The sequence below is a fragment of the Ursus maritimus genome, unplaced genomic scaffold (assembly GCF_017311325.1).
Source record: "Ursus maritimus isolate PB19 unplaced genomic scaffold, ASM1731132v1 scaffold_27, whole genome shotgun sequence".
Classification (NCBI taxonomy): Eukaryota; Metazoa; Chordata; class Mammalia; order Carnivora; family Ursidae; genus Ursus; species Ursus maritimus.
Window position 1 is genome coordinate 38,847,947 of NW_024425230.1, and position 27,758 is coordinate 38,875,704.

Here is a 27,758-nt window from a genome sequence, read left to right on the forward strand (position 1 = left end):
TGGACTTCCTTCCTGCTCATCCTTCTAGGCCCGGCAGAAACACCATTTCCTCTGAAAGCCTTTCCATCCCTGCTACCTCCCAAAGCATAGCCAAGAATGAACCTGCCTTTCGGCTTCTGTTGCCCTTCGTACAGCCTTCTGCGGAGAGTAGCTGTCGCTCTCCGTCCCTTTCTAGCACTGTGCCTGGCATGTGACGAGTTACTCGGTGTTGAATGAATGAGTAAATGAAGTAATGAATGCCTTAGTAAGACCAGATGCGTGCATGGATGCAAAGGCCCTTTCACATCACCTGGAAAATGCAGAAGAGGTTACAGCAGGTTTCAGTCCAATGATGTGCACATTTATTGAGGGACTATCATATGCCCAGGTGTAGAGCATCAGACATCAATGGGATATGGCACCTGCCTTCCGAGGGCCCACTGTCCACTAGGAGATGGCCATGGTGGGACTCGGTGGGGAGGCCACCTGAAATGAAAGCTAACCACGACTCTCGCCAACAAAAGCTTACTCCCAGGGGGTAAGCGTTCTGCCTCAGCAGAGGGAATAGCATGCTGGTGTGCATTGTAAAACGCCCCAGAAAGGCCCACTGATGTGGGTGAGTGTGGGTGGTGAAGGTAGGTTGCCCTGTATTTACGTGGATGGAAGGAACCCTGGGCTGACTGCCCCCCAGTACCCCGTAGCGCCCTGTGTGCCTTCAGACATGGCTTCTGCGGGGTGGATTACCAGGAAGTGGGCTTCAGAGCCACCCAGGAACTTCACCCTGGTATGCCATCCCAACGCAAATGAAGGCCTTGTAGAGGGCAGTTTTGTGCGGTTTTGTGTTTATTTTGCATTTGGGAGTTTCCCTTCTGAGTATGGGTGTGTCTCCCCTACACCCCAACCCAACTGGAGAATTCAAAAATGGAAGGTTGTCCTCAGGTCTGACTGGTATTTTCAGCAAAAAGAACACGCCATGAGGATTGAATGAAGTCATATGCAAGCCAGGAACCCAGAACTCTCATGGGGCTTTTTGGTTTATATAAAGAGTATTAAGAAGTGAATTTCTGAACAAAGTGCCCCCCAAATCCAAATTCCTCTATGCCCTGATTGTCCTTTGAGCTTTTTTTATGTTCGTGACATGATGGGGTCTGCTCGTCAAGGTTTCATAGGAATGATACTAATAATACTTTGAGTGTTTATGGCACTTTCTGGAGTATAGCACACCTACACATTTGTTCTCTCATTTGGTCCTCATGGCCACCCGTGGAGTTACAAGGTATTGTCCTTTTCTTACACATGAGGCAATTGCGATTCAGAGAGGTGAAGTAACTTGTCTAAGATCACACAGCTATTAAATGACAGAGCTGAAGCTTAAACTTAGCCAATGAGGAAACACTAAGCCAAGCTGGGTGCCACCAGCTTTTCTTTCCCCAGATTCTGACGGTGTACATTTCTTACTTGCTCGGGCCATGCCTCTGACACATCATTAATCCAAAGGTCTGTACTGTGCCAGGCAGTTCTCCTTCACACGGTTAATTTCTCATCTGGTTACACTGTTCTTTCTTTCTCATAAGCTATTCCTCATATATTAAAAAAATGTCATTTTATTAGCTGCTATAAAGTGTGCACGCATTTGAAAGTAGAACTTACAAGAATGAGGCTGTTTCTGTACTAAAACCTGGCGGCATGAAGCAAAGGTAGGCATGGCAGAGATTTAACTGTTGGGATAGAGTAGGGTGAGACTGTGACGTTTCAGGGCAGACCAGAGAGTCTGTGTGGGCAGTCACAGCCAGGGGAGGCTTTTTCCCCTCAAAATTTTTTATTATGAAAACATTTCAGAACCTTTAAAGAAATTGACAGAATACAATGGGCACCAGTACACCTTCGCCCTAGATTCAACACGCAGGCACATTTGCTTTACCTCTTTCTCTCTTTAAAAAAGAAAAATATATATTTATATAAAAGTATTTTTTTATAATTGTATATCTACACACAGACACATACACATATGTATATATATATTTTAGAATTAAAAACATTTTAAATAAAAATTAAAATAAAAAAATATGTGATTTTTTAAATGGTATAATTTGAAAGAAAATTCTAGCCATCTTGACACTCCACTCTCAGCACTTCTGTAGGCTTCTCCCAAGATTAAGTCAGTCTCCCACTGACCTATCACCATTATCACACTTAAGAAAACTAACAATAATTGGTGGAAGACCTTTAATGAATGAATACACGATTCTATTTCTGATTTTAAGAAAATTCCGGCAGGGCAGAGAGGAGAGCTGGAAGAGAGTAGGCCAGTGAGAGGTAATGATAAGAACATGGGTAAGAGATGACCCAAAGGTACCCTTAGCATTTTTTAAGTGAAGCATGGTCTTTTATGCTATCATAAAAAGTAGTAACTCGTAGAAAACACAGAAAATTGCAAAGAAGTTTCCCATAAACTTTCCACTTCCGAACAACCATTGTTAACATTTGGTGTATTTTCTCCAGCTTTTTATGAGCAGGTGTGTGTGTGTGTTTGTGTGTTAGGGTGCTTGTAACTATATTACTTTTACAATTTTCTCTTACGCTTTTTTCTACTGTACATCTTAACCCAAGCAGCCCACATGTGCTCTAAAGTATTTTACTTCGTTGTAGAAACTTTTATACACGTCTTTTCTGATTTCCTTACCTTCTCAGTGTATTCTGAGGGGCAGACCCTGTTTCCTGTTCCTAAATGCAAAGCTTAGCTTGTGCCCCAGCCTCAGAGTGTACTCTTTGGACCCCTTCATTTCAACCCAGTACATCAGACTGAGCTTGGAGCCCTAGCGGTACATGCTGGCTGTGTGACGAACTACAGCAAGGCTCCCCTAGGGCCACCCCAGGACGAATGAACTGAGGATGCTGAATCCTAAACAGTGGAGGGAAAGAACAAAATGTGGCAAAAATTAAGCTATGGAGAGCCATAATTAAAAGAGTTGCGGGCCACCTGGCTGGCTCAGTCCGTGGCACGTGTAGTTCTTGATCTCAGGGTTGGGAGTTGGAGCACCACGTTGGGTGTAGAGATGACTTAAAAACAAAATCTTTAAGAAAATAAAAATACAAGAGTTGAAATATAGATACTTTGAAACAGGAAGCATTAAGCCAAGCAGGTAGCTCTTACAAGATACAGCAGGAGGCTGCACAGTGAAGTAGAAAGAGGACAGGATTGGGGATTGAGCCTGCATTTGCATCTCACCTGTGCTGTGTGGCACTGGGGAGGTCACCTCTTTGACATTTCCTGGCCTTGAAAGTGGAGGTAATATTGCCTCTCCTTCCTGGCCCACGGGAGTGGAGTGGGGGACCAGGGAGAGATCAGTAATAACGAGAGGGCCCTGTGAATTCTGAAACGCCCTACACAAACTTGTTGTGAATTTTAGCTAGTCTTGTTAGGCCACATTTCTCCCCATTCCTCTCTTTCCTCCAGAGGGATTCGGAAAGGGAGATGGGCATGGGAACATCGAAAGTGGGGAATGAATAAGCTTGTGCTTCCCTTGCCGGCCAGCCAGGCAGGTTCCAAGAGTGGCAGGACACTGTGGAAGGCTGATAGGGGTTGGCCTAGATATCGTGATCCCCATTTCACAGACGAGGAAACTAAAAAATGCAGTGCCCTCCTCCTCTTTTGTCCGTTATTGCCTTTGCCATCACTGTTAGCAGCTCAGAGGCCTTTTGGGGCTCCTGGCTGCCCGTGCCCTACGCCATGGTCCCCTGCCTAGGCCTGGCCTCCGGTGAGGTATCATGTGTTCACACAGTACCTTCTAGGTTCTATTCACAGCTCCACCATCAGCCCTCCCACTGCTGCTCATCTCAATAGAAGTGAAAGAATCTGATTCTGGAAGTAGTGAAGGTGGTAAAAAGAACAGATATCCTAGCACCTGAGAAGACCTGCGCCTAAATGAAACCTGGCTCCACAACTTAGCTGTGTGGCCTTGAACAAGTTACTTAACTTCTCTGTTCCTTAGTTCCTCAACTGGAAAACACAGACAGTAACCTCCTTGCCTAAGGTTCTGTGCAGTACTATTCTGGTCACAGCCAGATCTCCAGTAAGCAAGCGTAGGTACACACACACACACACACACACACACACACACACACTTATCATGAATTTTATGATACAAAGGTTTGTAACACAATTTATAAATAATAAAATATATGCTACTTTTTTTTTTTTTGGTAAATTCCAGAGAGCCGATTTTCTCATACAACATTTTCTTTAGTTTTTGCCAAACCCTTGTATCAATAGCCAACCTATGGATGCAGTTGACTCCCGAGGGTAGTTCTGACCAGAATGTTGGTTGATATTTTCGTCTACATTAACAAGTAAGGCGAAAATGAAACAATGAAGATATGCGTTAGGACTTTGCTGGTTTGTCAATGACAAGAACGACTTCTTTGCTGAGTTGGGTAATAGTTTCTGAACATTGAAAAAATATGTCCTCTATTTCTGTGCTATTCACAAAGCAACGGCTGCATACACGGCACCCTTTTAAGTGTAATCTGCATTATTAAGTGACCTTCTCCAGCACTTCTTAAGTCTAGAATCAAGAAGATAATAAATCAGGTCCTATCGGTAGTATCTGCCAGTTTCCAGTTTCCATGGTGTCAGTACCCCCACCGTGGCCAATTTCAAGGTACCCTTGTGCCATTGACAGGAGTTTGGAAGAGGGCTGCAGTAGCACACCCTTATTTAGGATTTCCCCAATTCAGAGAGAAGGGGCAGAAGTCGCCTCAAGAACACAGAGAATACTAAAACACAATTTAAAAAATTAGGAAGCAATGAACTTTAAGTATTATTTTTAATATAACTTAGTATCAGTTTATAGAATTTCATTTTAATATTAAAATAATATAGTTATGTAGCTGTCTTTAACAACCAGCTCACAAAATTCCTGGGCTCTCATGAGCCAGTAGGCACCAGCTCCAGCACCTCCCTGGCTCTCAGAGACTTTACACACAAAATAAAAGCATTTTGTAGGGAGAATAGTGTTTTATGCAGGCTGACTGTTGTCAGCAGTATAGTAACAACAATGGCAGCCAGCAGTTACTGAGCACCTCGAAATCATGCAGGCTCTTGTCTGAGTGCTGTGCGTGAGTTTACTCATTTAATCCACGCAACCACCCTGTGAGGGAGGCTCTGCAGTCATGCCCATTTTATAAAAAGAAGAGGCTACCATAGGGCTCCTAGGGCATTGTTGTGTCTCCTCAGAACCCCTAACCGTATTAATATTCCATCTTGCAGACGAGGGGCCAAGGCTCAGAGAGGTGAGTGACTTGCCAAGGGCCACACAGCTAGTTCAGGGCAGAGCGGGATTCTGACCTGTGACTGTCAAATGTCTGGACCCTCTTCAGCACTGGTTTCCCAAACATGGCGCCGTCTGCTTCTGAGTTCCTTGGAGAGCTTGCTTTACAAAACCAATACTGGGGGCCCCTGGGGGCCTCAGTTGGTTAAACGTCTGCTTTCGGCTCAGGTCATGGTCTCAGGGTCCTGGGATCGAGTCCTGCATTAAGCTCCCTGCTCAGAGGAGAGTCTGCGTCTCCCTCTCTCTCTACCCCTCACCCCTGCTCATGCTCTCTCTCTCTCTAGCTCTCACTCTCTCTCAAATAAATAAATAAAATATTTTAAGGAAAAAACAACCAATACTGGAGCCTCCCTCCTGGTGAGTTGATTTCATCGGTTTGGTATCGTTAACACAGTCCCCAGGGGATGCCGGTGGGCAACTCGCTCAGAAGGGGACCTCCAAAGCACAGCTTGGGGGCTTAGAATGTCTTGACGCAGGCCCGGGTTCCTCACTGGTAGGAGCGGGCACCAGCCATCTACGGCTTGGTGGCTGTGAGGATCTAATAAGGTGAGGTGTGGGGAAAGCCCACCACAAATGCTAGTTTGGCACAGACCACAGAGCCAGCATTGCTGATTGGCCCAAGGCTGGAAGCCAGTGGTCCTGGAATGCCCTTACAAGTGAATTTTTGTTTCTCTCCATGCCACAGGAGCCTAGAGACAGAGTAGGTAGGTGGAGTAGGTTTTCCCTTCTGCTTTCCCAGGCAGGGCAGTGGGAGCTCAGAGCCACGTAGCAGCCTTCCCGGAGTACGAGGCCAGGAGTGAGTGGCCAAATCCAAACGCAACCGAGTTGGGGCCCTTCCCGAAGCCACAGCTGTGGGTTTTCTGGGAAAAACATGGAGCTGGGACAGGAAGCTGCTGAGGCACCAGAGCCAAGATGGACGTGCCCACTTTGCCAGCAGGCAGGGGTGACCCCAGCAGGCTCCCTTGCATCAACTAGAGGAAGGAAGGGGAGAGAGGGGAGGAGAAAGCACACAGGATCTGGAGTCAGCCAGGGCTTGAACCTTCGCTGCATTACTTATTACTGAGGCACCTTATTACTGAGGACTTAACATCTCTGAGCCTCAGTTTCTTCATCTATGAAATGGGGGTGATGACACTACCTGCCTTGGAGAGTGAGAAGCAAATGAGTATGAATGCTTTGTAAACGAAATGCTATAGGCTGTGCTATACTGAAACCCCAGGCTGGATGCTTTTAGGAACACAGAGCATGTGCAGTAGGCCTGCTCTCGGCGAGTGTGCAATCTGGGTGGGAAAGGAGGACGAACACACAGGGCTCTCGGCAGTGGGGGGTGCTGCGGGGTGAGGTTGCTGCATGTGTGTGGAGTGGGAGAAGGAAGGAGAGCTGGGCTGGGTATTTAGATGACACTTCCTGGGGGAGATCGAATTTTGGCTGGGCCTGGAAGGATGGGTAGGAGTTCAATAGGCAGATGACAGAGACCCTCATTCTGGGAAGGGGAGACATGATCAAGGAAATAATCACAGAGATGATGCTACCAGCTACGGGTCACTTCATATGCCCTGTTTGATCCCCTTGGCAGCCCTCATTATGTAGATGTGATCATCATTACTAATTTATAGGTGAGAATCCTGCAGCTGGCTGGCTAAGTGAGTGACTTGCCCAGTGTCAGACTGGTAAATGGCCAACCTGGGATTGCAACCCAGGTTCTAAGCCTCTTAGCCATCATCAGTCTTGATCCCTAAAAGCAGAAGGTGCAAGAGATGCGTATGTGACTTGCTGGTTGTTCATTTGTGCAGGAAACAATTCCTGAGCGCCCAGGAATTGCAATGCCAGCCACTGTTGGGTGCGGGGGTAGAAATGAGAGACAGGGCTCCTGTCCCATCTGTGATGGGGCTTCAGGATAGTGGGGAGAGGACACACAAGGAATTATAGTGCAGTTGACTCGCCGTGAGAGGTGTGTCACGGTAACATGCAGGCGTTGGGGGGAAACAGCTAGCTGCATGTGTTGGAGGGGAGGGGGTCGCAGAACATGTTCCAGCATGAATGTGTCGGAGTGGGGGGTGAGCGGGGAAGAAGCAGCTTCTGAGGAAGGCCGTTCCAGCAGAGTGAACTGTAGGTCAGGGTAAGGGTGACGAGGAGGTCTGTCGGTTGGGACGTGGCGGAGGGATGAGTGTCCAGAGGTAGGAGGGACTTGAATGCCAGACAGAGGGGGACTTTGTGCATGGGCCACACTGGAGGCTTGTGGGAAGGGACTGCCTGTGGTCTCATCTATAGTGTGCTGGTGGGGAGAGAGGGTTTGCTGCGGCACCGTGGAAACCTGCCCATAGAGGCCTGGCAGCAGGCAGGCTGGCTTGTTCAGGTTGCCCAGCACTTCCTGAATAATCTGGGGCCATGCTCGAGGTTTGCAATGGAGGTTCGTATGCAGCTTCCTTGTCCCCAGGGCACAGACTGGCTGGGCCCTGCTCTGCTGAGCTAAGCAGCCTCGCCCAATGACAGGCACTCGGAGAGGACACTGGGTGGGGATCAGCAGACTTGGGCTCTGCTCCTTGCCCAGTGACCTTGGCAGTTTCTTGACCTCTTTGAGCAGCTCTGCAACATGAAAGGACTAAATGATCTCTGAGGTCCCTTGCAGCCTCAACATTGTGAACATTGTAGGGGTGACATGGGGGTGAGGATGAGTGGGACAGGAGGCAGGTCAGGGAAAGGACATGTTCTGCAGCTGTGCACAGGTGATTCAGCAGGGATTCAGGAAGGCTCCCAGGGATGACTGTTGTCATTGCTACATTCTAGAGAGGAACGAATGGACATAGCCGCCATTACTTGAAATCTTGCTGGACACTGATCCTTCCGTGGACCATCTCTCTGGATCTTTAGAACCACCCTATGCCATGGAGGTGTTGTCCCATTTTACAGATGGGAAACCAAGGCTGCAAGGGGTCCATTGTCTTTCACCAGATTTCACTGTGAGTGACAGAGCTGGGATTTGAAACTAGACCTTGCCTGACTCTAAGCTCAAGCCTTTTGCCCCTTACTCTATAGCTGCCCGAGGCTGCCTTCATCCTGCAGGGGCTCTTGGACATGCTGTGCTGGACTGGTGGGGATCACCCACTCACATGGGTCCTGCCTGGAGAACCAGCCTCTGGTTTAGTACCATAGCAGGCACCTGTGACCAAATCCACTGGGACCTGGCGAGGCACGTAGGCCTCTCCCACAGCTGCCTGCCCCGTGGGCTCAGCCAGGTGGATTTGTTTTGACAGGTGAGGGCAGTGGTGGCACGCCTGGGAATGTGATCCCTCCTTGGAGCCATGCTTTGGAGGTGACGGCAAGTATGTGGGTGGTATTGGGTTGGAGTAAATAAAGCTGCAGAAGGACAGATGGATAGGATCATACTACCCCAGAAACAGCCTGGCCTGGGCCCAGCGGTCTGTGGTCACAGTGGCCTGTTCTTCCTCCCTGACCTGGAGCCAGGAGACCTGAGCCTTTCGTATGTCCTGCCTTGGGGCCCAGAGGAGTGGGGATTTGCCCCACCAGCTTGGGAGGCTATGACACCTTGCAATTGCAGAGGCTCGAGCTCGAAGGGGCTCTGGATCTCATCCAGTGTCTATTTTAGAATTGGGGGTGCTTCGCCCCAGAGAGAGGAAATGGTGTGCTTGAGGTCACATGGCCTTGTACGGTGAGGTGAAACTGGAATTTCCCAGTACGCAGGCCTGGCATCTGTTCTAGTGGCCGACCCTGTTTGGGAAGGGGGAAGCAAAGATGCTGAGAAAAAACCCTTGGGGATCCTCCCTCAGTCATCCTCCCTTCTGGCCCAGGCCTACAGCAACCCTCTGGGGAGGTGGTGGAGGACCTCCACAGGGCAGAAAGAGAAGGACCACTCCCAGTTCTTTCAGTGCATGTCACCATATTTCAAAGGGACATGCAGGAGGCAAGACACCATAGGGGACACCAGGAAACTTAGCATTGATCTGAATATTCCCAGGGAGGCCACCATCCAGGAGAGCAGCCGTGTCACAATAGGAGACACACCCCGCAACTGAGGACCACTTGCTCATAAGCGTTGTGAGCGCCAAGGGGGTTAGAGCCCAAGGTCAGGGGCTGCTTCATTGAAAAGTAAGGCAGTAGAAGGAAACAGGGATGAGGCATAGTCTCTGACAGTGTGAAGAAGAGTAGGGAAGGCATTCTAGGCAAGGGGAAGAGCTGGAGCAAAGGATGGAACTGAGCCCTTGTTCTGGCTTTGGTGATACCCACCTTGAGGAGGGGATAGGGGGCAGGTGCAAGGAGGTCACGGGTGATGCAGCTGGGAAGGTAGCATGGAACAGTCAGTGCAGAGCCTCAATGCTGCAAATTTCAGGCAGGGCATTTGAGCTTTCTCTCATGGTCAGTGGGACCACCAAAGATAGTTAACCAAACTGGGTGATGCGATGGCCAGCAGGGGCTGGCCTGCCCAGGAAACCCACCCTGACTCTGCGTATGAGGTGTTGGACCTTGGGCCAGTGCTTTAGCTCTCTGAGCCTCTGTTTCCGCATCTGTGAAATGGGGGTGCTAATAATGCCTACCCCTGGAGCGGTTGTGAGGATGATGGGGAGCAGCAGTGGGCTGCTTGCCTTGGTAAATGTTCAGAAGATGTCAGCCCCTGCCTTGCCTCCTGGGTAGCATCAGGCTGGGTTCGTGGAGGCTGGGACAGCAAGAGGGAAGCCCTTCTGAAAGTAAGAGGAGCTGCAGATAGAGGGGCTGTTTTCCTGTTTACTCCCAGGGAGGGGAGGTCTGAGCCCGAAGGTACATTTGGTCCAAATGGGTGAGTGTGTGCGTGATGAGGGCAAGGCAAGGATGCGGGGACTGCCTACCCAGCAGAACATTCCTGCCACCCCGGGGTGCCAGCCTGCCCTAGATGGCCAGGCCCGAGCAGCATCCCACTTCTCCCTGGGATAGATTCCCAGGACCCTTGAGCCCCAGGGAAGGAAGCTCATTTACTCTAGTTGTTAGGAGCAGAAGCTTTGGAGTCCAACAGCTAGAGGTTAAGAGCCCTGTGTCCACAAGCCAGTATTGGAGTTCTTGGTTTCTCTTTCTGAAACAGAGGAATGATGACCTCCACTGCATGAGGTGGTCAGGAGGGTTCAGCGAGCTATAAAGTACGGCACGTGCGTGGTTAGCACAGTGCAGCCAAGTGCAGCTGTCTTCGCTCAGGGGACATTTCCTGAGCACCTGTAGCCTCGGTAGCCAGGAGAGGAACAAAACTGTCAGCAAGCTTGTAGCCGGTGTGGGCAGGCAGATAAGGAAGCCGTCACCTTGAGACAGGGGAAGAGACACTGGATCGGGGAAGCGCAGGGTGTTGCGGGAGCCCAGGGGGATGTGCGTGCTCACCTAGGCCTTCTGGAGGAGATACTATTTTTACTGAACTGGGAAAAGGAAATTAACCAGGTTTGAGACAGGGACTGTGCAGGGAGAATGTTCCAAGCGGAGGAGAAGTCACCTGCTGTGTGTTAGGTTCTTGGGGTGGACAAGAGCTTGTGGGGCCAGGCAGTACTCGGTAGGAAAACGAGGCCTGGCCCTGAGGTTTTCACAAGCCAGGGGAGAGGCTGTTTCTCCTGGACTGCGGGACGCAGAGGTGAGGGGACGTAAGGCAAGGATGCTTTTCACCTCTCAGAGCAGGACTGCCTGGGAGAACTCAGCCTCCCGTTGTTCTTGTGTCTTCTCTCATGTTCCCCACCCAGTTCCTACTGCCCCGGAGTCCTGGGGGGTCACCACACCAGGTCCGGTGTGACTGCGTGTGTCCATTGCGGCTCCCATCCCCGTGCAGCACGTGCTGTGGCCCGAGCACGCTGCTCATCAGGAAGCCTCGGGCCCTGACTCTGGGCCCCAGAGACAAGCCTCAGGGCCATTCCCTGGACAGGAGGGGATGTTCCAGATAATGTGACTAAAGAATGTAGTAGAATGGAAGGAGGAGAAGCTCCCCCCCACCTGGAGTGATGGTGGGCAGTGGGGAGGACAGAGCTTGGGGTCCATGGGCAGCCATTGGAGGGCTGGATTGAGGGTGCTGGAGTGGGGCCATCTATCTGGGTCCTATTTCCTGGCCTCCCCTGTCCCTACTCTCCTTTCTGCAGGGCCTAAGACCCTGCTTTGCCTTGGGAAAGGACTTTGACACATTTTCAAAATAAAGTTGAGAGAAATCTCCAGAGAGGAAAAAGAATAAACAAGCTTAAAAAAGAATGCAAAAGGGAATGTATTATTTATTTATTTTCAAAGTCGGGGGAGGCCTCAGCCTGCTCCCTTGAGTGAAAGTTCCCAGCCACTGTGACATGAGGTCGCAGAGACTTCCGGGAGCCCAGAAGTTTGGGATGCGGCACCTGGAGTGTCTTCAGGCCAGATTTAGAATCAGTTCAGCTCACAGTTAGGGCCACCCTCAGCCTGCCAGCCTCTGTGCTCTGCGCTCTAGGGGTGAACATGCAAAGACCCGAATCCTCCCTCCCGCTGAGGGCCCGGTAGTCTAGGAGCTAGGACAGTGACAGCGTGGACTGTTGGGCAAGGGAGAGTGTGACAGATGTCATGACAAAAAGGTTCAGGTGGGCACCAAAGGGACTGGGGAGAAGGATTCATTTCTGGTGTGTGCGTGGGGGGGTACTCAGTGAGGAAAGCTTTCAAGGACTAGGTGAGTTGAGTTAGACGTTGGAGCCCAGCTAGGATTTTAATGGGCAGATCAAGCAGAAGGCTTTCTAGGTAGAGCAAGTCATGTGAGGAAAGGTACAAGGTGGGAAATTCTTCAGGACTTTGAGAAATAGGGACATTTGATTTTCGTAAACATTATTTATTTATCTTTGTTTATTTAAAACTGCTTTATTGAGATAATAAGCCACAAGTTACAATTTACAAAGTTGTGCAACTGACAACACGGTCAATTTTAGTAGATCTTTGACACTCCCAAAAACAGCCCCGTACCCATTAGCAGTCACTCCCCATTCCCCCAGTGCCAGGCAACTACTAATGTCCCTTCTGGTTCTGTGGATTTACCTGTTCAAGATATTTTGTATAAATGGAATCCTATAACACATGGTCTTTTGTGACTGATTCTGTCGCTTGGCATAATGTTTTCTTTTTCTTTTTTTAAAGATTTTATTTATTTGAGAGAGAAAGAGCACTAGCAGGGGGGAGGGGGAGAGGGAGAGGGAGAAGCAGACTCCCCGCTGAGCAGGGAGCCCAAATGGGGGCTCGATCCCACGACTCTGGGATCATGACCCGAGCTAAAGGTAGACACTTAACCAACTGAGCCACCCACGCACCCCGGCGTAGTGTTTTCAAGGTTCACCCATGCTGAAGTATCAATATCTCAGTCCTTTTTATTTTTTCTTTGCCTTCGTTCCTCCTTATGGCTGAATAGTAATCCGCCACATGGATATGGCATATTCACCAGTTGATGGACACTTGTTTTCACTTTGAGACTATTATGACTCTGCGGCTGTGACATTTGATGTTTTGGTGTGGATGTATGTTTTCAGGACAATCCACTTAGAATGGAGACTAGGACCCTCATGGTGGAGAATGGGAGGGGACAGGGTGAAGCAGAGTGACCTGCTCACCTACTGTGGACTCTGAGCAGTTGGGTGGGAGTGAGAAGGGTAGGCTCCTGTTCTGGCCTCAGTGAGAGCCTGTAGCGTGTGAGGCCAGGGCAGGGCCATCCCCCTGCCGACACACACCCACAAGGTTGCATCAGATCTGACAGCTGTTTGCGATGCTGGAGATAGCCTGGGCAGCTGGTATTTTCCCTGGAAGTCAGGTGCATTTTTCTTCCCATGTCCTGCTGAGGGCCAAAATTAGTTAAACACATAGAGAAGTGTGAGCTACACGGGTAGTCCAGAGGAGGGAAGTTTGTCAACAGGAAGCTGGCCAGCCAAGGGAAAGAGGTGGTCAGGGAGACCAAGGTTAATAAGCCAAGTGCAAACCAAGGGTAGGCTGCTAGGCTCCCACCCCTCCCATCCTCACACGGTGGCAATGGTTTTGTTTACAGGAAATGCTGTAAGTTTCTCACTGGCCCCATTTAACAGATCAGGAAACAGAGGCACTGCATTAAAAGGGATCTGCCATTCAGAGACAGAAAGGGGACTAAAGCTTAGGTCTCTGGTTCTGCTGTGAGCAGCAGGTTTGGTAAAACCTGGGCCTTGCCCTCAGCTCTGTGCCTATTTTTGAGTTCACAGGACAAGACAGGACACAAAAACAAGAAAGAGTTTTAGTCTCCTAAAAAAGAATACCAAACCCCACCCTAACCCCAAAGTGAAAACACAAAACAGGGCTTTAATTAACGTCTTTTCTTTCTTTTCTTTTCTTTTCTTTTCTTTTCTTTTCTTCTCTTCTCTTCTCTTCTTTTCTCTTCTCTTCTCTTTTCTCTTTTCTCTTTCTTTCTCTTTCTTTCATTCTTCTTTCTTTCTTCTTTCTCTCTCTCCCCCTTCCTTCCTTCCTTCCTTCCTTCCTTCCTTCCTTCCTTCCTTCTTTATTTTTTTTGTTCTCCAGCCAGAAAACATTATGTTGTTAGACAAGAATATTCCCATTCCACACATCAAGCTGATTGACTTTGGCCTGGCTCATGAAATAGAAGATGGAGTTGAATTTAAGAACATTTTTGGGACGCCAGAATTTGTTGGTGAGTTTTAGGCCTGTTTCTCTCCCATCTGAGCATCTGGGATCAAAAGGTAGAGAAATTCTGAGAACAAACACTGTGTCTAGGGCTGTGGTCTCTGGGCTGAGAGATGGTACCTTAGAGACCCCCACCCTCCCAGAAATATAATGGGTGGGGAAGAAAAGTTCCTGCCGATCTTCTGGGTAAGGGTCCAGGTGCTGGCTTTGAGCACCCAGTGGGGGAGGAGGAGGCCAGGTGGGGCTACAGGCCTTTGCCAGGTCAAACCCTCTGGGAGCTGGCCCCGCCCCCTGCTCTTAGTTGAATTTATTATGAAGATTTAAAATTACCTCGTCCTCTGGTATTCCCATAAACTCAAGTTTCTCCAGAGCAGCTTTTGATTTCCTGAAAAGGAAAAGGGAAATTATCTGCCAAATACCAGATCCACCCGCTCACCTCTCCTGTGTGCCTGGTCTTTATTCGTGCACAGGGGGCCCTCCTGGAGCAGGGCCCTGGCAGCTCTGTCTTCCCTCTGCTTCTCTCAGCCTTGGCTCAGGTCCCAGAAACCCCCTCATGGGACTGGGGCTGCAGGTTGGGGGTCCTAGAGAGACAGCCTTACAGAGGGGAGAGGAATGAGAATTGAAGACCACAGTCTCTCTCTGCTTTGGGAGTTGGAGTGGTCTTGGAGTTGGAGGGAGGGCGTGGTCTCCCCAAAACCTGGGGGTGGAAACTTCTGACCACAGTCTAATCAAAAAGGAAAATAGAATGTGTCAGATCATCCATTCTGATGGGTTTTCAGGTCATACATACTAGCTCCATGGCTGTTATAGAACGGTGCTGTCAAGGCCCCACGGACCCCAGGGTAGGCGAACCTTGCTGTGTGTCAGGCACTATGCCAGGGCCCTACAGACATTATCTCAGGGAATCTTCAGACAACCTCATAAAGCAGATTTAATTATTTTCCCTATCAAATGCTTTGTTCAAGGCAAAACAACCAGTAGGTGGTAGAGCTAAGATGCAAATGTAGAGACAGCCAACATCAAAGCCTGTGCTCTTTTGGTTACACTGGGTTGTCTCTCTAAAAAGACCTTGCCCCAGGGGGCTGACAATTTCATCGTGGAAACAAGACATCAAACCACCAAGTAAGAGTGCGAGAAGGATCTTTTTAGGTCATCTGGTCTAGTTTAACAAATGTGGAATTGGAAGCTAGGGGATTTTAGTTAAGGTCAGCCAATGATTATTCTTCATCTACTGTGTGGCAGGTATTAGGTGAGGTACTGGGGACACAGTGATGGCAAGGAGCCACACTCAGAATGACACATCCGAGGTTACACAATGAGCTGGTGGCAGAATCAACTTGAACCCGGGGCACAAGACATCTATTCTTGAACTTTGTCCAAGATAGCAGTTGCTGTCCACTATTCATATATGTGGTAAAATGCATATATTTACCTAGTTCAGTTCAAACCAAGTGTTAGTCAGCAGTAAATGGTTTAACTAAGAATTCAGGGCAATAGTGGAAGAAGTGTCACAAGACGGGATGTGATTAATTATAAAGTGAATGATAAAGAGATCTCTGAAGGACTATTCTAACAAGATGTCCACTCTGGCAAAATCAATGGGATCAGTCATGCTCTTGAGTCACTAAGAGACAAAGGGCTGGTGTTGTGGGTGGGAGAAGTGTCTGAAGAGGGATGGGGACAGAGCCAGGGTAGAGGAGGAGCACATCCCAGGTTCAGTTGTTATAGCAGGGGGCAGGGCCAGAATTAGCGCATTTACTGGGGACAGTTCACTGTGGATGGAGCAGGGAGTTCCCATCAGACTGGCCATGTGAATGGGATATTGATGAGTAGGCCAGATTGTGGAGGGTTTTTTCCAGTGGTATGCTGTTTAATGTCTAATAACTGGGTCTCAAAACAAAATAAAATATAACCCTAATTTATAGCATTTGCCAATTTTAAGCTACCAACTTGTCACTGAATTTAGGGTTGGGAAGAGATGCACAGTGTTGACTCTGGCGAGCCAGTATGACCCAGCTCCAGCCCAGAACTGGTTTTGTTTGCACCTTACAGATCTATAAGGTGACTTCTTTAGGTCCCTGCCCAAATTATGATGACTTTCTTTACCCAGGACTCCTGAAAAACAGGGTTATAATCACTTGTCCTACTCCCGCCATTCCTTTGAAATTTGAACCTGAGACACAGTGTTGAAAATTTACTACTGCCAGCTTCTAGGAGTGTGATAGACCCAGTCTTCCAAAAGCCCTCCTGCTACAAAACTGGATTCTTGAGAAAAAGATTCTTTTTTTAAAAAAATATTTTATTTATTTATTAGACAGAGATAGAGACAGCCAGTGAGAGAGGGAACACAAGCAGGGGGAGTGGGAGAGGAAGAAGCAGGCTCATAGCGGAGGAGCCTGATGTGGGGCTCAATCCCACAATGCCGGGATCATGCCCTGAGCTGAAGGCAGACGCCCAACCGCTCTGCCACCCAGGCGCCCCGAGAAAAAGATTCTTTTTAATGAAATTCTGAACTCATAGGAAATAAGTGAAATCTTTAAGGGTAGTAACTCCTCCAGCATCACCGGCCCCACCTCCAAACCCAGTGAAATGAGCTTAGAGCTGGGGCTATGAGCAGCAAAAGAATTCAGTAGGAGGACCTCTCCCAAAGGCAGGTGTATGTATCAGCATTTCAGTGAGAGACCAGCAAGACTTAGACATCCAAGGATATAAGATATTGAAATTATCAGATGTTGACTGTAAAACAAATGGAATGTATATAGAAATAAAAGGTAGTATCACAAGAATGAGCAAGTAACAAGAGGCTGCCAAAAATGAGCAGGCAAATTCCATAAAGAACCAGATAGAACTTTGAGAGATTCAAAATTCTACTCCTAGAAATTTAAAATTCAATGAATGAGTTAAACAGCAGATTTTACACAGCTGAAGAGAAAATTGAAGAATTGAAAGGCAGAGCTGAAAAAAATTAGCTAGAATACCACAGAAGGACAAAGACACGGAAATATGAAATAGAGGACAAATGTAAGAAGGTAAAAATGGAAAGCCTAACATAGGTCCGTGTGCAATCCCAGAGGAGGGAATGGAGACAACAGAGGAGCAACGTTTGGAGAAAATGGCTGAGAATTTTCGGAACTGTTGTAAAAACATGCATCCCCAGATACAGAAAGGACAGTGTATATCAAACAGAAAAGAGTAAAAGTAAATCCATTGTAGTTATACTATAGCTAACATTACAGTTCAACTATAGGGTACCAAAGACAAAGAGATCTTAAAAACAGCCAGAGAGAAAAGACAGATCACCAATCAATCAATCAATCAATCAATAAATGCAAATTTTAAAAAATCAGACTGACAGCATACTTCTCAAAACAACAATGGAAGCCAATATCCAATAGAATATTATCTTCCAAGAGCTGAGGAAAAATAAAAAAACAATAATTAGGAGGCATCTCTCTGCTTGCTAGATGGGATGCTGACTGATTCATGAATTGCTTAATAAAGTCAATGACATCCTCAAAAAAAAAAAAAGGACCCATAACTGCATACCCAGGAATGTTATATTTCAAGACTGAGTGTAAACAATTCAGACAAAACACAGCAAAAAACAAAAAATCAAAAATGAGCAACAGAAAAGACAAACTATGAAACAATTACCCACCAGCAGGTGCTTATTAATAGAAGTTCCAAAGATGTGCTGGTGAACTACATGACCTTTGAGGGGAAGTCTCAATGCAAGAAGTAATAGGAAGAAAGAAATCAGTAAACATTAGGCAAATATAGACATTTTCTGTTTAAAATGATGATGATGATGATGATGTTTTAATTGTGGGGTTAAAAAAAGAACTAAAAATTGAAGAAATGTTAGATAGGACAGAGTGCTTGAAATGAGTGTTCTAAAATTCTTGTATTGTGAGAGGAAGGTCAAAACACTGCTTTATGTTAGAATTTGTTAGATAGCCCTCGTAAAGTCTCAAGGGTGGCCATTACAAACATAGAAGGAGGAGCGAAAACAATAAGAAGAGTAATAAAACAAAAAAAAACTCAGGAAAAAAAAAAAAGAAAATGAAAAGCACAGAAGAAATTGGACCAACAAAAGCACACAGAGGACAGAAATGAGTGTATATGGATACCAAGCAGATAAACCTGGAAAATGAGTTGTGTTCCTCAAACTCTCTGTGGTGAAAGACTAAAAAAAAAAAAGTCTTAATCTGTCTTGGACTGCTTCTTCGGTAAGATACGAGAAAAATAAATCCCTAGAAAAAGTATCACAATTTGAATGTCATGGCAATGTCAAGTTGCTCTACGAGTTTCTAAATACTTACTCCCAGTTTTTGTACCTCTTGTATCTGGACCAGTGACGATTTGTCTTCAGACTGCACCTTGAATCACCGTCCAAGAGAAAGTCTTTCGTGTTTGTGAGGAGACGTGTGCAAAAAAGTTCATAGCAATGCTGTTCCAATAAGGAAAGAAGTGGAAACCACCCAAACGATCGCTGAGGGGACCCTGAGGGGAAGATGCCATGTATTCGCGCAGTAGACTGCTACATAGCAGTGAAAACAAAAGACCATGGATGGACCCTGAATGAACGCTAGAAGCATAATATTAAGGTGGGGGGGCAAGTGACTACATCATATCCAGTATGACATCATTTTTAAGATGCTAAAAAATAAGCAAAGACAGAAAAGTGGTTCCCCGTGTCTTGAGGCAGGGAGAGGTGGGAAGGTGGGCCCCCCACTGATGCAGTGGCTTTGGTATTGTTCTAGGTGGAGAAATGTAGCCTTTCCCGCTCTCTCCCTTTTCCCATTATGATCAAACAGGCTCAGCCCTTCTCTCTTCTCTAGCTACTCACCTCTCTTTCTCCTCCATTTCATGGCCAAGCTTTTTTAGGGTGTCGTCTACACTCTTATCTCAACTTCCGCCATCCGGGCACTCTCTGGACACTACTCACTCTCCAAGTGCTTGCCTGCGTGATCTTTGGGCGGCACTTGGCCGTCGTCTGTCCTGGGTAGAATCTCCTTTCCTAGACTCTGCACCCACTCCTGGTCACCACACCATCCACACAGCTCCCGTTTCAAGGACTCCAGATTTGATGGCTCTGACTCACTGTCCCGTTCCCAGGACATCTTTGCCCGGATGCCCCTCGGGCACCTCGGGCTCATCATCTCATTGGCCCCAGCATGTCTTCGTGCTCCTCAGCAGGGAAGGGCCCCTCTTTCGGACCAGACTCGGGAATGTGGATTCCCTCTCTGCCTCCTTTTCTTCATGATCACCTTCCAGTGTTGACCGACTGGTGTCCACCAGAGAGTTCTAAAGCAGGCCCCATTTCCCCTTCCTGCATCTTCCTCACACCACCCTGCTCTTCCTTTTCCAGGTGTTTCTCCGTACTTTCCCTCACTATCAAGGCCTCTTTGTAAAAGATTTCCACCTGAATAACAGGCAACTTCATTTCTCAGAATTCTTAGACCCAGAATTATCTCCATCTGTTGCTCTGATTTTTCCTTCGTGAGGATTCAGGAGGGAGACATTTGTCACCAAACCCCCTAAAATTCTCTAGAGCCATGTCTTCTCATTTTCATTCTCCTGCTGATTCTTCAATATGGCTTCTTTCAGCTCCAGAAATTGTGAACTACGAGCCCCTGGGACTGGAGGCTGACATGTGGTAAGTTGTAGAGACCACCCAGGAGACCTAGGGGTCCTTTCAAGGGCAGCAGGCTCCGGATGACATCCGCCTTTACCATGATACTGTAGTGGTGGATTCTGCACAGACGGGTCTCATTTCACTCGAACGGTGCCTTGTAGTTGGCTGAGTACCTTGATTGCCTGGTTTTCTAAAGTCCTCCCAGCAGTTTTGTGAGGTAGTTATCATTACCCTCATTTTATGAGGAGAAAGAGGCTCGGCGATGATAAGGGACTTGCCCCAACACAGCCTGCACGTGCAGGAGTCTGATCTTGAACTCAGGTCCTCGGGCCGAATGTCCAGAGCTCCATGACTCCAGATACACCCCTAGCGGCTGCTGAAGAGTGGGATGGAGAGGGCCATGGACTTGCGATGGCGTCTTTAGGCCGCCGTGGACGGGCAAGTGACCATTTCCCCTGAGGACCGTGCGGGAGAGTCCCTTGCTGGGCTCAGACCAGAGCCAGGTGGCTCTGACTGACCTGTCCTTTGCTTTGCAGGAGCATCGGCGTCATCACCTACATCCTGTGAGTATCCCTGATGCCCGGGCGCCGACCTACCTTGGATCGAGGGGACCCGGGAGGAGTGAGAGAGGGGCAGGCAGACAAGCAGGCGGAATTGACTGATTTTCCTCATTGACTCATTTCCCACGAGCCAGATGTGTTCGAGCCACACGGCGCACCTGACGGTCTGTGCTCTTAGCTCCGTGTCAGACGCTTGGCCCCAGGGTGGCGGCTGAGCCGCGTCAGCGTCCCTACCGTGGCCAGGCACCCCCCGCTCAGCCTCACCCAGGCTGCATGTCCCGTGACGACGTCAGCTGTCACTCAGAAGCCTTGGTCCAGCCCTCCAGCTGCCATGCCTCCCCCCTTTCCCCTTCCTTCCCCAGCTCGCACAGGCTCTGTTTCTCCCCAGAGTCCCTCTGCCAGCCCCGATGTATTAAGTGGCTTAAGCAGACATTTCCTGCATAGCTCCATATGCAGGGGATCTGTCACTTTCGATCTCTGTGGCCTTGGGCAGATACTTAACCTCTGGGCCTGTTTTCCTCATCAGGAAAGTAAGAATTGCAAGCTTCCTGCCCACGGGTGTGCCGTGTGGGTTAAGTAAGCCGGCGCGCGCAAACTCCCCGGCGAGGCTCGGCACGCGGCATGTGGCTGACTGGTAGCTGTTCCTTCCAGCCGTGCTCCCCGACCGCTTTCCCCTCCTGGCACACCTGGCACGTGCTATCTTTAGGGCACACTGGGTAAGAGTCAGCCTGCAGCCAGAGGCATCGTGGGGGCTCCAGCGCCCCACAGCCCCGTATGCCAGTGCTCTGACTTTTCCAGCAGCCCACAGACTGGGAGCTCTGTATGATGGGGTGGAGCCCGCCTCCCAAGCTGCAGAGAAGGGTCTCGATCCTGGCTGCACGTTAGACCTTTTATTACCTACCATGGCCCATGCCCACTGCAGATCTGTTACCTCAGAATTGCTAGGGATGGAGTCTGGGCATCAGTATTTTTTAATCAGGTGTTTTTTAAAAAGATTTATTTATTTGTTTTTAGAGAGAGTGAGAGCACGAGCTGGGGGAGGGACAGAGGGAGAGAGGAGAGAGAATCCTCAAGCAGACTCCCTGCTGAGCGCAGAGCCCCATGCAAGGCTTGATCCCAGGACCCTGAGATCATGACCTGAGCCGAAATCAAGAGTTGGACACTTAACGGAGTGAGCCACCCAGGTGCCTGGGCATCAGTATTTTTTAAAAGCCTCAGAGGGATTGGATGCACAGTAGGAGAATTTGATGCATTGCTCAATGGTTCCAGATTCTGCGTTGGCTCTTGAAACCTTGATTTTTTTTGGAACTCTGATTTCCATACTGAAATATTGAGGAATTTCAGTGTGTACAAGGCACATAGCCTTCTTACAGCTCATTTGAGTCCCACACAGTTTCTTGAGTGTCTGCTCTGTGGTGGGTGCTGGGCCAGGCGCTCAGGATGCTGACAGGAAGGAGGTCTGCCCTGCTCGCCTGGAGCTCCCTGTGTGTGTGTGGGGGGAGGGGAGATAACACACAGCTAAGTCGCACTCAGTGGGACCAAAGTCATGCTGGGTGTATGAACACGCCTCTGTGAGACACAGCTGGGAGAGGCCCTGGTTCGGGCCGTGGAAGATTTAACGAGAGAGAGATTGAGATTCATCTGAACTGGGCTGAATCAGAATGAGATTAATTCTCCAGGTGGAAAGGGAGGGAAGGGCTGTCTGCTGAGGAAAGAAACAGTGTACCTGTCAAGTGTGGTGAAATGTACTGAGGAGGTGGTAGGGGCTAACTTCTGAGGTCCTGCTCAGGAGTTTAGATGTGATCCTGTAGAAAATGGGAGTCATAGAAGGTTCTTTGTGTTCAAAGACAGAAATAATAGCCAATTCCAGAGGGCTTAGTATGGGCAAGATTGCATGGAGCATTGTCAATGTATTTATTCTTTACAACAATCCTGTGAGGCGGAGGCTTTTATTTTCTTCATTTTGTAGAGAAGGAAACTGCAGCTCAGAGAGGTTGAGTAACTTACCTAGGTTCACACAGCTATTGAGTAGCAGAGCTGGGATTCAAATCCAGGACTGAAATATCAAAATTTTCCCAGTGCACCTTGCTGCCACTATGCTCAGAATGTGACAGCGGGGATGGGGATGACCTTCAAGAGATATTTAGTAAATAAAACCAACAAGAGTTTGGGGCCGGTTAGATGCGATAAGGGAATGGCTGGAAGAGTCACAGGTGGCCCCTGGGTTCTAGCTTGAGTGCATCAGTCAAGTGACATCATTAATCAAGGCAGGAATCTCATGGAGGGAGGTTAGGGCACAGTGACAATGGCACATCTAGGGAGAGGTATCCCATAAGCTGAAATAGGAGTCAGGAAACAGTAGATTTGGGAGTCACTATTTGAATGACACATTCTTGATAAACCCTGCAGGGGAACCTCACACCCCTTCCAGGCCCTAATGGCCCATCTATTTCCATACGTCTCAGGCTTGGCTCAAGCTGCTCCCTTAGTCTAGAAGACCTTTCATCTCCTCTGACTGCTGACAACCTCTTCATTCTTCAAGATGCAACTGATACACGTGTCAGGTCTCCCATGAAGCCTGCACTGGGTCTCCCTCTGTCCTGTGCTCGCCCAGTCCTTCGTCTGGTCTTCCATTATATTCTGCTTTATTCTGTTTGGGATTATCAAGAGTCATGTCCCTGTGTTTCCTCCCCTCCTCTTTCAAGTTCCTTGCAGACACAGTTTCTCTCTGCCACGTACCTAGTAGGGGCTCCATAAAGTAGGCTGAACTGGACTGTTAGTTGAAAAGGCTGCAGACTGGCTGCCCAGAGGGGGCAGGCGGCGTTGCTGGGAGCCTCCCCTCCCCATGCAATAGTTCGAGTCAGGGTTCCCTGATGCCATCACCCAACTCCATCTCCTTACCTACAGTCACATGTTCCCTCTCTCACAGCCTAAGTGGAGCATCCCCTTTCCTGGGAGACACGAAGCAGGAAACGCTAGCAAATATCACAGCAGTGAGTTATGACTTTGACGAGGAATTCTTCAGCCAGACCAGTGAGCTGGCCAAGGACTTCATTCGGAAGCTTCTGGTTAAAGAGACCCGGTAAGATGACAGAGAAAGGCATGGGCTTCTGAGATACTGACCTTCTCCTGCCCCTTCTCCCAAAGGCATGTCAGTCTGTTCCGACTTCGCCATAGGCTGCCATCTGCCCCATTGTGGTCTAATCTGGGCAGGTGCTGAGAAGTGTGGATTAGCTGAGACTTGGCATTCATCTTGTTTGCTCAAGTCTTTCTGCTTTCTTTCCTGCCAAAATACAAATAACTCTGTGTGTGTGTTTGTGTGTGTGTATGTGTGTGTGTGCGTGTGTGCGTGTGCACGTGTGTGTGCATGTGTGTGCGTGTGTGCGTGCGCATGTGTTTGGAAGTCAGCCTGCATTTCTCTAGGGTGCATCATTTTTTCTGGTCTGTCCCAAAGGCACCTAGAACTAGGATTTGAAAAGGAAAGTGGCAGAGTTTCTAAACCAATTCAGGTGGGAGTTGGGGGGAGGCGGATTCAGAGGGGTCAGTAAGTGGGAGAATAGGAGACACGCTAATCCTACCCCTTCTTGGGGCCCTGGGTGAGCCCTGTGGCTATAGAGTCAGAGCAGGAGATAGGCAGGGAATTGTAAGATGCTGGGTGCCCAGCGCATGGACTAGATGGGACAGGAATGAGATCTACAGATTCTAGAAGACCACGTCCTCTTGGTCCCACAGACTTCAGAGGGAGCGAGAATGGGGTCTTCTGAAGGGCAGGGGCCTGGTTTCCCCTTTTAAGGGCAGTGCTAGGTCAGGTGCCTACTAGGGCAGTGAAGGGCAGAGACGGGATCTGGGAAGCAAACAGAAAAACACAGACCAAAGCTTAATGGTGGAGAGCTGAAGCCCACCATGATTCTCCTGGGGTGTGGCATCAGACCCTTCAGGTTTGGGACCAAAGATGAGGTCTCATGCAATGTCACTCTACTGAGGGGTCTGCCTGGACCACTTTCTCTGGAATGCAGGGCGTTCAGTCAGTTTTCCCATCTGTCTCTGCATCCCCCATTTTTCTGGTTTGATGGCAGTAGTCAAAGAATGCCACAGTGCAGGTGTGACAAGACTAAGGATGGAGACAGTTGCCCTCAGCTTCTGTCCTCATGGATCATCACTGTGTTCTGATCCTTGTTGCAGGAAACGGCTCACAATCCAAGAGGCTCTCAGACACCCCTGGATCACGGTAAGGGCATGGTGTAGAGTGCCAGTGAGCAGGCATGTCCGCGATCTGTTGCCAGGGCTGGGTGGGGCGGCCAGAGGCAGAGGGCCCACGGGTCCTAGAAACACCCACCCTCGGGCACAGGGGAAAGCCAGGCAGGGGTGCCAAGTGGTCTGGGTTTGTTCAAATAGGTTTAAGTTTATATTTCACAGGTTCAGGTGACTTATGACATGAAACCCTCACAAACCTCCATTGAAACTCTTTTTCTTTGGGGCCATTTTACAAAGTGTACTTTATTAGAGGACGTGTCACTGTCACTCTCAAAGCAGAAATCAGGACTCCCAAGTTGGAGAGAGAAAGCAATGACAATTAAAAACCTCAACTCTGTAAGCGAGTCTCCTTCCTTCTGACCTTGGGCGCTCTGAGTAAAGGATGACACTCTGACCAGTCAGCCAGCTTCCTCAGGTGCCTCGAGACCTCGGGGATTGGGGCTCGGAGATGGAAGCCTGGTGCAGAGGAGAGGCAGCCACTCCAGAGGCGATGCTCTTCCCTCTGGGGAGGTGGGGGCATGAAGGGGACGCCCCGCCTAACCTGCTTTGTCATTGGGCTTCCAGCCGCTGGTGTGGGGAAAGCCTTGCTGTCTAGTCGCAGTACAGTAAAGTGCTAGTTAAAAGCACTTTGCCCAGGGATGTCTGACTGGCTCAGATGTAGAGCATGTGACTCTTGACCTTGGGGTCGGGAGTTCAAGCCTTCAAGCCCCACATAGGGCATAGAGATTACTTATTTAAAAAAAAAAAAACAAACCACTTGGCGGGGTGGGAATCAGGAGACTGGGATTCTGGCCCGACTCCTGCTGACTGATGAGATGTGCAATGCCCGGGCATCACCAGATTTCCCGTTCACCTGGATTGCAAGCAGAGGGCTGGCTAGGACGATCTGAGCGTGCAGACGCGAAAGGGTAGGGCCTGTGGAGGGTGGAGAGCAGGGAGGGCTGGAATGCTTCGGAGAACGTCAGGTTCAGCTGCTCGTTAAAGGATGTGGAAGGCCAGGGACCCTCTAGGTGTGGAGTGGGCCCAGAGCCCAGAGCGAGAGAGTCTCTCGGGCTTGGTGTGTCGAGTTGCTGAGGCCCGGGTTGCTAACCGGCCCTGAAGGAGAGAGGTCCTGCAGCCTCCATCTGACAGCCATGGCCTTGTCTGCTCCTGCCTTTGAGTGGATGCCTGCAGAGTCCTGGCTATAGCCTGCTTGTCTGTGTGAGCCCCCTAAATGCTATGCGTGTGGAGACCTTCTCTAATGGCAATGGACCCCCCCTGCCCTGAAGCGAGCATGCAGGCAGTACCCCCGTACTGTGTAATCTTTTTCGTTGTCCCTGGGGGTGCTCATCCCACCACGGTTCTCCCCATGGCCTGATGCATGCGGTGAGTGCCTGCGAGGCTGCTCGTGCGCCTTCTGCCTGCCCCTTGAACTGCCGTTTGGATCAGGCGTCGACGTAATTCTGGCTGTTCTATCTAAACACCCACCAGTCCAAAGGAGAAGTCAGAGCCCCAGAACAGCAGAAGACAGAGCCCGCCCAGCTGAAGACCAAGCGCCTGAGAGAGTACACCCTCAAATGCCACTCGAGCATGCCCCCCAATAACAGCTACGTCAACTTCGAGCGTTTTGCCCAGGTAGTAGAGGACGTGGCTCGGGTCGACCAGGGATGCCGTGCCCTGGCAGGGACCCACGACACCATCCAGGACGATGTGGAGGCCCTGGTCTCCATATACCACGAGAAGGAAACTTGGTACCGAGAGGAGAGCGAGAGCACCCGGCACGACCTATCCCAGCTCAAGTACGAGTTCCGCAAAGTGAAGTCCTTGAAGAAGCTCCTGCGAGAAGGCCTCCGGGCCACAGGGGCCGGCCTGGGGAACGTGGCCAGGAAACTGGACCATCTGCAGACACAGTTTGAGGCTTTAAGGCAGGAGCTCGCAGCAGACCTACAGTGGCTCCAGGAACTGGTGGGCAGCTTTCAGCTGGAGGATAGGAACACAGATGGCCTGGGCTCCGTATTCCACAGGGACGCCAGGGAGTCCCTTGTGGAGCTGCTCGAGAGATCAGCCAGCAGGGATGTCTTGGCCGGCCTGAAGCTCTGAGTACCAGGTCCTAGTCAGAAACGCATCCCGGATGATCTGCAGAAGCATGCTTCCGAGTGCCCTGCCAGGGCCTCAGCCGGAATTATCCTGCGGGGGGTGTGTCTGTGGCAGAGCCTTCCACCCCCTTCACAGAATCCAGAATCAGGAAGGTGCTCGCTCGTTATTCATTCCGCACCTCCTCTCACCAGCCTGGTTTTCTGGGAGGCTGGCTGGCAGAGCCGCTGGGCTGTTAGAACAATTGCGAGTGAGCACCCCTCCGCACACCCTTCTCCGGAGGGGGGATGGCTGGCCCTGGGGAGATGCTCGATAATTGATTTGTGATAATGGATTTGTTCACATCTCATTTCCCATCTCTGTGCCTTAGGGACTGACTGCAGATCTTGGGTAAATCTTTGCGTTAACTGGGGATAACAATAAGCGAGTGGGGTGCTTTCCTGCTACAGAAGGAGGGATTTAAAATGCGCGGAGAAAATATTACCTTTTATTTGCACTGACTTTTCACTTACCGAGCACTTAGGTCTTTGATCTTTAAAAGAACTCTGTGAGCAGGAAGGTGGGTGGTATTATTCTTGCTGTTACTATTATTTCCACGTAACTGTTGAGGAAATTGATAGAGAGAGGAAAAATGACTTACTCAAAGTCTTTCATAGCTGGTCGATATGGATGGAATAGAAACCGAGGAGGCCCGACCCTCAGATGAGGTCTCTGGGAAGAAACAGACTTTGCTATAAATATCCACATTCACGTTAGAGCTTAGCTCCAGAGGTAAGGTTAGCAACTCCATCTATTTCATGTATTCCACCAGGTGCAGGTAGAATGCCCCATACCCTTAGACGATTGTCCCAAGAAGTGGGTCCTGGAGGGTGCAGTTCGTGGATCCTATCCAGCCGTGTCCCTGTCTGAAGATCAGCGTGCAGACCTGGAGGCAAGGGGCAGCATCTCTCCCTTCTCCCCCTTTCCCCTTTCTGGCTAAAGGCCCCAACCTTGTGTTAGGAATGAAGACCAAAAGGAACTCAACAAGAAGGTCCTTTATCTTATGTACCTAGGGCATCGGGGCCCTGAAAAGGGCTGAGAAACTCTGTGAGAGTTTAAGATTGAGAAGCACAGGCTCAGTGGTCTCCTTTTGACCCCAAGCTTTGAGCACACCTCCTTGAGGACTCTGTGAGGTCGTCTCCTTGGAGGGGCCAGTCGGCCAGCTCATATGGACAGACCGTGGTGGAGTATGGGCCCAGCACTGGGCTAGAAGCTTGGGTGAGGGACCAGATGGTATCATTTCAAAGTGACTTCACTGACTCACTA

At 49.3% G+C, this 27,758-nt stretch overlaps 1 protein-coding gene across 6 annotated transcripts in view; it reads left to right on the top strand.

The window, feature by feature from the left end:
- The window catches only part of DAPK2 (death associated protein kinase 2), a 115,515-nt gene that overhangs the window by 76,024 nt on the left and 11,733 nt on the right, over window positions 1–27,758 (top strand). For 5 of the 6 annotated variants that reach the window (XM_040643131.1, XM_040643132.1, XM_008708620.2 and 2 more), the window contains 5 exons: window positions 13,806–13,935; window positions 19,539–19,587; window positions 20,103–20,129; window positions 23,056–23,208; window positions 24,309–24,354. In XM_040643131.1, the coding sequence (XP_040499065.1) occupies window positions 13,806–13,935; window positions 19,539–19,587; window positions 20,103–20,129; window positions 23,056–23,208; window positions 24,309–24,354 (405 nt within the window). Of the gene's footprint in view, window positions 1–13,805; window positions 13,936–19,538; window positions 19,588–20,102; window positions 20,130–23,055; window positions 23,209–24,308; window positions 24,355–25,850; window positions 27,472–27,758 lie in introns of those variants that run through there. The other variant, XM_040643135.1, reaches the window with a different exon arrangement.